Below are 12,185 nucleotides of genomic sequence, written 5' to 3'. Positions count from 1 at the left end.
GACGGCTCTCGCAGGACTCATCAATTTAATGGGCGTCATCAGGGACCCACCCAGCTAGAATTCAGCAAACTCAAATGTCATCGTGCGAGAGGACGGGGAGAAGAAGTGTCTCACGTCTGCTACACAAGGACACACACACACCACACACACACACACACCACACACACACACTTCCAAAGAGTTTCAGCTCACCTCTCCAGTGTGTTGGTGTGCCACTCTTGTAACATGAGGTCTAAGAACTCAAAGCAGCGTCTGGAGAGGAGACAATGTTAAAACATCTCTTCAAGTTATTAAAAGATGTACAACACAAAACTCCACAATAATCGTATGTACTAAATGTGATATTCCTATTACAGCAATTGATATTTTTCGGAAACTGAGCTTCACCTAAACTACAATTAGCTTTTCACAGATATCACTTCTTCAGCGCTATGACAGTTTATTTAATAATGTTTGTCAATGAAAATACTTTGACCCAAGAAAAAACATAATCTGTGTGATTTGAGATAAGACAGAAAAGTTAGTATTTTGTCTGGAAAAAACGTATGGACTGAATATAAAATACAATCACGCAACTTTTTACCTTTTGACAGATAAAGATACAACAATTATTATGTTCTTACCGTCTTATTGCCACTGATTTGGAGAGGCAGTTACTGGTTATGATGGGAATGAGACGTGGGTAGTGCGTGTTCTGGAGAGGAAAGATATTTTTTAATCCAGTTTATTCCATAAAGTCCACAAGAAAAGGTTTGTATTTTTGTTTCCAGATATTTCAACATTCAGACATGATGGTGGTTTAATTGACATTTATTATTATAAACAAATCATCTGTCCAGATATGTTAAGTTTAGATTTGACAGGCGTTTAGTGTTTAGCAGAACATAAGTAGAAAATCTAAATTCAGGTTGAGTTATGAATGAAATATTTCCAGATGAGTGGATGTCTTACCCTGAGGATGAGGCGGATGGTGACCACCCCGGACGTGGCCATGACTTTGGCGCTGTTGGGCACGAGGTTCAGCAGCGTGGGCATGATGCTCTCGGCTCCGTGGTCAAACTTGTTTCCCAGAAGTGATGACAAGTGTCTGACAGAGGAAAGTTATGAAGAGAGAGCAGAGATGAAGAACACAGCGTTAAAGATCTAACGTGAGATAGATATATACAGTGTATATAACAAAATATACATATTTGATCAAATATATCTGGCTTGAGCGGCATATGTGATGGTAACGTATCAAGAGTTGATGGAATCTGCGTCGCTCTCGACCATTCATCACACAGAGCATCTCTACTCTGTTCCACCTCATCACGGTTGTATTAGGATTTGGATGACAAATGTTTTTGGCACTGATAGTTTCATATCTTCCAGCTGGGCTTATTTTCATTAGCTCAACTATGTGGTGAGAAAACACTTTAACAAGCTATTTTCCTGGTTCAGCATCATCAGTTACAGATTACAGCTAATATCACTGCTGTCAATCAAAGGCGTGAGGACTATCTCAGCCGAGCGACTGACTCTGATGATTAACTTCTTATTAGGTTCCCGAGCTTTCACTGAGTTAACTTGAGCATTAGGGCATTTTTTTAAATGTATAATTCAGTGGGATGTTACAATCGTTACAGAAATTAAATTCAATGACAACACAGGCGAACAAAATATTTAAAAAATCCTAAATTAAAGACATAAGACTGTGTAGTTTAATTTATGTTACTGTCATTTTGATATTATTTCATGTGGAATGTGCTTAAATCAATCAAACCTTTAACATGATATTTTAGCCTTTATACTTAAATCTAAGAAAGCAAACCATATCAAACAAAACACTCTACACTTAAACTTATTACTGAGTTTTGATTTCCCTAATCATCTTGACCATAATTTAGGATAATAGTTAAACTTTGGAAAACACTGAGTAAGTGTGAATGAAGCAGGTCTGAACTTCATCCTTACTTTACAACTAAGGAGGATGTCTGAAACTGGGAATTTATTTTATATTTTTTATTTCACAACTCAGAGCTCCAACAAAAGATAACTGTTGTAGTAATATGGTAAAGCCAGTGCGTGCCCCCTAGTCTGGGACCTTACCCCAGAGTGATGCAGGCCTCGCGGACCACCTGAGACCGGAGGTCTTTAGCTGACAACTTGAGAGGAGCCTCCAGGAGACGCAGCTGCTGAGCGAATCCCTCGTATTCAATGGCGCCGGCGAATATGAGCGAACGCACTTTCTTCAGCTGTAGAGGGAGAAGATCATATTATCAAATATCATATCTACACTTGCATCCAGTGTAAATGTGTAAGTATAAAGTCGGTGTCCAGTGCTCACCGCCACCACCCGGTGCTCCCAGTCGTGTTTGTCATCGTTCAGCACTTCTCTGATCTTTCCCAGCTGGTCCTCGAACTCTCTGTTAGAGTAGATCTGGACACAGAGGGACATCAAGAAAGATATATTATCATCTGTACAATCACTTATCAATTATGATTCACGTATGTAATGTTTCGGATTCTGACATCTTGCCATAATAGACTAAAATGTCTTCTTCCTTTCTAGTGATTCCCTGAAGCCAAACACTTGAGTCAGCATTCTAGAAACAAAACAATGACGATGAGAACACACTGAAGCAAAGTGCAGCTGAGGCTCATGGGAACGGCAGAAGTTGAGAAAAGTAATCGGAGGAGAGGACACTCGATGAACAGTTACGGGATCAAAGAAGTCAAAAGGATGAATCACTACGGGGACGTGACCACACTTCATGACAATCCATCCAAAACTAATGGACACACTTCCCTCAGAACCATAAATGTTGACATCACAGTCTAACAGGAAAAAGCATCAATATGGTCCCAGTGCATCAAGAAAACAAACGTGTGTAATCTATCCATCCAATGGTAGTTGATGTATATTCCAACTTCACGGTGGCACAAGATGAAACACTGTCCTCTGGGGACGATGATTAAAGGTAGAAATGTTACAGCAAAACTTCCCCCTCATACAGAAGTTGCTGAGTCATGCTAGCTGCACTGATGAACCTCAAAACTACATTAACACTTTAACAGTATTGTTTAACAGTCTCTTTTATCGCTGATCACTCGGAGCTCGATCTACCTGAACAGAGGGAACGTCTTCGAAGGCCTTGATGAAATCCTCTTCATCGACTGCACCAGCTGCTGCTTCTCTACCTTAGAAAACAATGGGAAAAGTATTTTAACTGAGATACAACACTCCTTTCAAAATGTTAAAAGAATATTCACAGCAGCAGTAAAGGCACAGCTCTCTATCTGAAGACAAAATAATAGAAGTACATTTTATCTCTAATGCTGAAACAGTAACGTGCATTATACATTCACAAAGCACTTTATTAGGATCCCCTGTACACCTTCTTTTTATTACACACGTATACAGGTCAGGAGCTTCAGTTAATGTTCACATCAAACACCAGAATGTTAAAGAAAGCATTGATCTCAGTAGATTATAGTGTGTTGTGACTGTTGGTGTCCGAAGGGCTGATCGGAGTATTTCTGAAACTGCTGATCTCACAACAAGTTTGAACTCAGAATGGAGCCAAAAACTACCAACATCCCGTGTGCAGCAGTTCTGTACTGATGGGAGTGGTCAGAGGCCGATGGTCAGACATGTTGGCATCAGAATGCAAAATATATTGGATTTTGCGACCCCATCACATCGTGTTCCACTCCTGTGAGCCGAGGACAGAAATGTGAGGCTGCAGTAAAATAAGAGATTGGCAGCAGCTGAACAAATCCACAGAAATTATGTGATGCAGTCATGTCAACAAGGAGCAGAATCTCAGAAGACATGTTTGAAAGCAGATATAGGCCTTTGCCAGTGTTAGTATGGTGTTCCTAATAAAGTGCTCACTGAGTGTATATCACAGCGAGCTGCCCCTTACTTGTGGTCTTAGAAGTGGCTGAGCTGGGTCTTCTCACAGAGCTCACTACAGTCCTCCGGCCACTGGGGGGTGCTTTGGAGGATGCGGAGGAGGAGGACCGGCCTCCGTCCACAGAGTCCTCATCCTCAAAGTTCTTATCTGCAACAACAGAGGCAGGAACACAAATTACAATGTCATCGTTCATTAAAAACAGGAAGTATACCCTTGAGGAGAATGTTGAATGTTATTCACACGGCGGCAGGAGAGGATCAATAAATCATTCAGAGAATCGCTGCTTCCCTCAGAGATTAGTGAGGTCAGAGTTACGTCCGACAGTGAAGAACATCATCATCATCGTCCGTTTATTAATCTTCTGACAGAACGAGCCGAGTCACCGCTGCGTCCTGTGACCTCTGTCCACCTCAGGGGGGGGTGCAGCACGGTCAATCTGTCAGGTTGTGTCTATGTATCCACGTAAACCTCATCCATCCATCCATCCATCCATCCATCCATCCATCCATCCGACTCTAATCTGGTTTGACGGTCATGCAAAGATACACTTTGGGACTCTTCACACAGAGGATTAGCCCGGGGCTGAGGTGCTGGGTGGCTGCAGCCAGATGAGACAGTGACAACGGGAATGTTTGTTTCTTAAATCAGCTCTGGGGACGTTTTGACCTTTTAATATTACTGAATTAAAAACAACTTAACATAAAGAAGATCTTCTATCGACAAAAGTTGTTTATGAAGAAGAAAGCCCGCTTCAACCACACATATACCGTAAACTCTGGCTCTGAATCACATCAACTGATATTAAATTAAGAACAATTCAAAGATGGGGTTTTGCTCCCCAAAAAAAACAGATCCCTTAATGTCCCTGCAGCCACGATTATCACAATGACAATGCATCTATGACCAGCAGATATAAAACACATCCGAGGAAGAGAGCGGGAGGGAGGGAGGGAAGGCAACAGGTTGAGACAGAGAGGCTGAGAGGTGGAGGGAGGGAGAGGGGACAAGATGAACAGGCAGAGAAAAGACGAGAAAGAAAGAGGGAGCAGCACAGCACGGAGGAGAGATAAAAAAGGAATCGTTCTTACGAGCGCAGAGCTTCTTGCACACCAGCTTCCTCAGCATGTCTCCGCTGCCCCCCCCCTAACACGCTCGCTGTATTTCAACAGACATCTCTGTCCACTGGGTGTGTGTGTGTGTGTGTGTGTGTGTGTCCCTCTGAATGAGCCTCTCTACCTCGACTCAGACCATGAGCCAGAATAACCTCCCCCTTCCTCCCTGAGTTCAGCTATCAGTACATGAGTGTGTGTGTGTGAGTGTGTGTGTGTGTGTGTGAGTGTGTGTGAGTGTGTGTGTCGATTCTTTGACGGCGATGGTGTCACACTACCATCACGATGCGGTTGGTGTGTGGAGACCGGGTAAAGAGGGAGGGGTCAATTGTTATGAGATCAGCTTCTTTCAGCTTAGAACACAAACCTCAGCGATGAGAGAAGAGTATAACTGTGTATTAAAGCAGTATTAGTACTGCAGCTCAAAACAACATCAAAGAATAAAAGATCACAGCGACAGTATATCTAGTATTTTGTGTGGTTTTTCAAAACATTTTATTTTAGGGCTGGGCAAGTTAACTCGTTTCAATCGAGTTAACTCAAGTGATGAGTTAACTCGATTAATTATTTTATCTCGCATTAACTCAGGTTAGATTATTTATTGTTTTATTGTGAAAGTCAGGCTTTTATTTTGTGAAAGTCTGTTGCTGACTGCTGCAGAACAGGAAAAAATAAAATAATTGGCGGATAAACAATCGAGTTAACTAATCACTTGAGTTAACTCGATTAAAACAAGTTAACTTGCCCAGCCCTATTTTATTTATATCAAAGTCAAAGCTCGGTTACAAACCACTACAGAAAACGAGTCTTACTGAACAACTGACTGATTCAAAGCTACTGACCTCACTTCCTCGGGGAGAATTAAAGCTCTGGTGGAGTGATGCTGGGAAAAACATGATTCCACCAAACTACGTACCAATAACAGCGAGAGGCTCATCAAACCCCAACAGGCACAGTACTGTGTAGAGGCCAGCTGGGTGTGGTAGACACTCCACTACCATCGGAACGCACAATGACTAAATCTGACTTCAATCGATAAACACCGTTCAACCATCTCCACTTCCTGCTGCCGTTTGATTGGTCAGCGGACACAGAACCTGATGATGCAACGTACCGAACACAAAGGGTTTCCAGACCCTTGATGCAAGGAGCGAGCAGCGCACCACACCAGAGTGCAGCCTTTGATGGCTTTGTAAATTTGCTGCACCTCCCTATCATCACAATAATAACTTACTGCAGGTGTATTAGTGACAAATGAATCAAGTTTGTGTGTCAGCAACACTCTTAGAGGAGCGGTGCCTTGACCCATTTAGTGAAGTATTGATCACAGCCGTCACCGTGGCTGTTCCCACCGTTCCCCAAATGTCAGGGTGATTTATCCACATGTCAGGGGAGCAATTAGAGCTGCATACATCACACAATAAACAATGCAGGTGCACACAAACACACAATGAGACACATGAGCAACGTACACACACACACGATCCTCTGAGGGGAAACAGGATCCAATGCTTTGCCTCGATATTCTTGGATAGTGACTTGAAATCAGGTCTGATTAGGGAATCGAAGATGTGCTGCCTCCTATGTCCACTAGGTGTCAGGATACACTGAACTGTAACACAACACATTAAAGTGTTGTATTCATAAAGTTGCTGACGCTGCGGTGGCATCAGCAGAGTCACCAGTAATCTGTCTCTGAACCGCACATTTACATAATAGAGGATTTTCTCTTCACTCCCTCGACTCTTTAGAGAAAGAATAAAAGCTCACAGGCACGAGGGATTAAGGGGAAGTTCTTAAACTGGGGGAGTCAACTAATACTATACACTGTACCGAAGGGAATACCGAATTTATCTCCCATTTCTATTCAGTCCCGACCATCTGTCCTGCTTTCTGGATCTCCCCAGAGCTCAGGGTGAACTGATGGGTTTTCCACGAGGCCGACGGGCCGGGGGTTTGAGCCGGCCCCCTGTGGTGTTATGCAAGAGACAGATGATGGGGATCTGCGTTATGTCACAACAGAGATGTCTTGTTTCGCTTGCTGCAGGCAGACAATTCACCTCCAGGAATGGATAAATGGAATTAAATTAGGGCTGGGCAAGTTAACTCGTTTCAATGGAGTTAACTCGAGTTAACTCCATTGAAACGAGTTAACTCGATTCATTATTTTATCTCGCATTCACTCAGATTTGATTATTTATTGTTTTATTGTGAAAGTCAGGCTTTTATTTTGTGAAAGTCTGTTGCTGACTGCTGCAGAACAGGAAAAAAGAAAATAATTGGCGGATACACAATCGAGTTAACTCATCACTTGAGTTAACTCGATTAAAACGAGTTAACTTGCGAGTTAACAAGTGAGTTTTTTTTTTTAAATGCCTGACAGCTCTTGCTCTCTACCTGTCGTACATCTACAAGGGAAGGGAGCTCTCTTGAAAAGTCGCCCTGACATCCAGGCAGCGGAGTTGGAAGAAACTCTGAGAGTGAGAAGAAAGAACATGTTGACATATTCCATTAAGCACTGATCTGAGGTGTCGAAGGTCATTAAAATGCATAAAACAGCATCAGCTTGGATATATAAAAAAGAAAAGTTACAGGCAACAACAGATTTCACAGGGAAGAGCTGAAAGTCCCAGAAGAGCATCGGGACCGCTGAGATATGAATGATTCTGCAGTTACATGATGCCTTCTGTTTCTGCGCATCTAAAATGAAATATTCTATAAAAAGATGGAACCTGCAGCTCCACCTCCTCATGTTTCAAACCATTTGTATTTCATCAAATAACTAATGGAGACCAAACTTATCTGAGAAATTAACATTTGAACACAGTGTGATAAAAATGACTTTAAATTTGTCATTTTAAGGTAATTTTTATCACAGAAAACAACATGTTGGTCCATGTCCAATCCACTAACATGGAGAAGACATGATTTATGACCTATAATCCAGCCAGCCACCAGGGGACAATAGAGATGCTCATGCCCATCTTAATATATTTATTTAATCTATGATGTAAACCAACTTTTAACAGTCACAGTAAAACAACCACAATAGATTAATACATAGAGCTGCCAATAATTTTTTTTTAAATCACTATCAATCAATTAAATATGAATTCTCTTTCAAAACTGACATTTCACTTGATAAAAATGACTTAAAACGTTAACTGAGAATCAACCTAATTGACGGAAGGTTTCTCGATGAAAGCCTCATTAATCGTTTTGTGAGTTTTAGCCACAGACATGATTATGAAATACTTTCCCACCAACAGTCTTTTCAGCATCAGCCTGTCAGAGGTCAACGTTTCAGACTTTGAAGAGAAGGAGAAATAACGATTAATTATGAGAGCGATGGAATCACAGAACAAAGACGGAGAAGAGACACATTGTCGTCTGGGCTGCTGCTCCGAGCACAATGACCCGACTGTCCCACTCACACTTTATCAAGAAACATACAGTCGGTTTGAACAGTTTCCCATTGTGTGATCTTCAGGATTTAATCAGTTTAGAGTAGAATAATGAATAAATAATAATAAATAAGTGAATCAAGCAAGTTACTGCTTAATACGAGTGGGTTAACATCAATATAGAAATAAACTGTGTGGGAGATATAACCTTTTAAATACACAGTGCAAACAATTTATTTATTTTTGTGCATTTCTTTGTCTTTATTGTGGCTGTGAAAAGGTTAATAAGTGCTAAAATTCTAAGAGATTCAAAAGTAGTTCGTCACTTGGATGCTAATATTTCAAGGCTACTGGGCAAACCACTGATATGACTCCAATCAACTGGAGCAAAATAGTAGAAGTGTTGCTCGATTTATTGTTGTATTGTCTTCTGCATTACTGCCAACTGGTGGAAGAGCTTGTTGTTGCACTTTGTTCTTCGTACGTCTTTTGCATCATCTCCCCCTGGGCTCAGAGCAATACAGGCAAACAATACTTGGCCTGAAGCTTTCACTTCCTGGGACTAAAAGTTCCTGGAACTTGAAATATGGCTCAAGGTAAACACTTAAAGTTCCTGGATTCCAGCACAAATCGAATTATGTTTTATATTTATCACCCTAGCACTCGTAATTCTCACGCTGTGTATTTTCCACCACACACCCAAAGTGCTGATGACTGGCTCCTGAGAGTCATTTGATGAAACTCTCTCTTTCTATAACTGGCAACTTCCTTCAAACATTATTGTCTGGAAGCAGGATAATGAGTTTTTCTGGTTAGACTAAAAAGCCTGGATTTGTGCCGGTGTTGCCCTCGGGTTTCACATTCGGCATTTTCCATTTCATCAGGACTCTGATCATCCAGTGAGTGGCACAGTCATCGGGCTTCACAGATTTCTGTTGGACGCTGGAACATTAAGTCAATGAGCTGAGGCTGGTGTGTGTACCAACAAATTACTGTTTATTAATAAAGGGACGACATGACAGCTCCCTAAAGTGAAGCCAAAACATCTGGATCGCCCCCTGGTGGCTGGCTGCAACAATCTATAGTGTCTTCCATCTCTGTTAACATCATGGTACCAACTTGTACAGATATTCAGCTGTAGATGGTTGCTGTGGATAAACCCGGCCTGGGTCCTGGCACTGGGACCAGTGCTACACCAGTCTCTTATTATTCCCATCAAGGTTTCCCTTCTACCCCCCGGGTCACGTGGGCGGGGGGGCTTCTTGCCCATTTCCCCTGGCAGAGCTCATTAGAAGAACAATCACATCATTCAGAGCGTTGGCCACAGTTTACTCTCGTGTTGTCTCCCTCCTTGTTGCACGTTACCCCCCCCACCCACCCCCAAACTAATGGGGATCTGCATTTCCTCATCATCAAAACATCTCAGGGAAACATTAGACTGAACAATATTCTGTAGGTTCATCAAATCTAGATCTCTACCCATGTATACTAAATAAAAAATAGGATTTATGTGTTTATATATTGATAAATGATAAGGGAAAGTGCAGAGTATCTATTCCCAGTGTAAATGTACAAAAGAAGTAAATATATAATGTTTTTTATACCTAAGCCAGAGCCTCCTCCACAGCTTCACATGCACACGCACACACCCACACACAATCCATACCAAAAAAATTAAGCTCTTTGCAAAGCTGTGAATTCACTGCGTGTGTGTGTGTGTGTGTGTGTGTGTGTGTGTGTGTGTGTGTGTGTGTGTGTGTGTGAGATGATCAAAGGGCTTCCTCAGAATAAGAATCCTTTCTTCAGCCTTCATCCCTCCTCACGAGTGTTAACCATTTCCTTAAGTGCGACACATAAAACTGCGCACACAGGCAGACACACACACATATGGGGCTCAAGCACACGTCAAAAATCCATGAGACGAACACAATACACTGTTGTCGTTGGATCATGATGAACAACAACGTCGGCCAGTGGAAAATACTTTGAGGTAAACAAAACATCTTTAAATGTGGAAATAAAACGGCGAACTGAACTATAAAGTGATTAGTGAGTGATTTTGGACACGGACACATTATCTAGTGATTATGTAACAGTTGACACAAGAAGTGAGGACACTGAGGCTACACACACACACACACTCATACATTACAAAAGGCTCTCTGTGATTGTGTTGAAGAAACTAACCATTGGCTAGTTGTCTCATAGTTACAGCAGCACAAGCCTATATTGAGTTGTTCCCTGTTTTAAAACGTGGCTCCTGGCCCATGTCTCCTCTCTGTGGTCACAGATGATGCTTCTGTTTGTGGCTTCAGTTTGCATTACGCACTGATGTGGTATAAATGGGTCTTTACACAACCAGACTCTGATGCTCTCAGTGTACAAAAAAGAAGAAGTTGGTTGCATTGATCAGAATTCTGTTATGTAAGAGAAAGACTAAATCAGGAAAACTGTCAAAGTGTTGATGAGATAAAACAAAGACATTAGAAAGTATCATTAGAATAATGATTATATCAGTTTCTCCTTTGGCAAATTAACTTTGCTCAAAGTACAGTACAAAATACACAACATACTTATACCTACTGGGGTTGTGCAGATAGGTGATCTAATTTATGATCAGAGCGATTATAGATGTATTCAATTATGATTAGTTTTCGTAGTAGATACGTCACATTCAAATTATTTGGCCAACTAGTTTCTCATGCACATCTCTGACAGCTATGCAGCTCTCCTCAGCCTGGACAGCACTGGACCAGGATGCTGGGAGGCTTCACTCAAGGTGCTGAGAGGAACTGAAGGCGAAACACGACGGAGATAACGAGAAGCTGAAATGTCAAACTCCCATGCTGCACTAGGAAGAACGCTGATGATGCTGCTGATGCTGCGTAGCACAGCACAAACAGTCTGAGAGCTCACTTTGAAGCAATAAGGTCTCCTGAGATATATAATATAAGAAAGTGAATGAGGAGCTTTCTTCTTCATCAGCATCCAGCACAGAAATGATTACATAAGAGAGGAAACTGGTTTCTTCTCCTCATTGAACAAACACTCTGCCTCCGCTCCGCATGCAGCGACATGGATAATCTAAAGTACGTTCTAATCTGCACGATGCACGAGTGACCTGATCTCTGTGAGGTAAGAAACATTTCATTTTGCAGTCTTACCTTCTCCAGCTGTCATGGTGCAAAGCTTCCCTCAGCACTGAAGCCAGAGAGGAGTGACGCTACACGGCTGGAAGCTCAGCTCGCCCTCCCTCCCTCTCTCTCTCTCTCTCTCCAGTGTCTGTCCTAGTGCATCTCTCGCCCACTGTTTACCTCTTGGCGTTGCTACAGAAATGGCGGCTTTGTTTTGCTCTGTAACCCCCCCTGCTCTCTACCCCTACCTCCAACTTTTGCACTCCCTCACTCCCCTCTTTAAAACAACCACCCTTTCTTCATCCCTCTCCCCAGTAGATCTGGAGATAGATGTCCACGTACATTTGGACAAACGGTGCAAAGTTCAACAGTCACTCATGACCTCAACCTCCCCCGTGACACAGTTTGAAGAGAACTGCAGGTTGCATCTAACACACTAAACAACCAGACTCACAAAACATGTTCGGGATCATAAATTCTCATCGTTTTATACATTTTTCTCAACTTTGAAATATTTGTAATCCCCCCTTTTCTTTGCCAGGGCTCTGTTTATTTTTTGGAACCTCTCAGAGTAATCTGAAGTCCTGTATGTGTGTGACAGCACCGCTCGTTCACCCGTCCACATTAACACCCGACATT

At 42.1% G+C, this 12,185-nt stretch overlaps 1 protein-coding gene across 1 annotated transcript in view; it reads right to left on the bottom strand.

The window, feature by feature from the left end:
* clasp1a (cytoplasmic linker associated protein 1a) overlaps nt 1–12,185 on the bottom strand; it is a 57,253-nt gene that overhangs the window by 20,820 nt on the left and 24,248 nt on the right. The window contains exons 9-15 of the mRNA XM_061088471.1: nt 3,909–4,046; nt 3,107–3,180; nt 2,327–2,419; nt 2,089–2,234; nt 952–1,087; nt 624–694; nt 193–252 (exon numbers count right to left, since the gene is read on the bottom strand). Coding sequence (XP_060944454.1) covers nt 193–252; nt 624–694; nt 952–1,087; nt 2,089–2,234; nt 2,327–2,419; nt 3,107–3,180; nt 3,909–4,046 — 718 coding nt within the window. The remainder of the gene's footprint in view (nt 1–192; nt 253–623; nt 695–951; nt 1,088–2,088; nt 2,235–2,326; nt 2,420–3,106; nt 3,181–3,908; nt 4,047–12,185) is intronic.

The sequence above is a fragment of the Limanda limanda genome, chromosome 16, assembly GCF_963576545.1.
Source record: "Limanda limanda chromosome 16, fLimLim1.1, whole genome shotgun sequence".
Taxonomy (NCBI): domain Eukaryota; kingdom Metazoa; phylum Chordata; class Actinopteri; order Pleuronectiformes; family Pleuronectidae; genus Limanda; species Limanda limanda.
The sequence above is the reverse complement of the archived record's forward strand: the minus strand, read 5'-3'. Positions and strand labels throughout refer to the sequence as shown.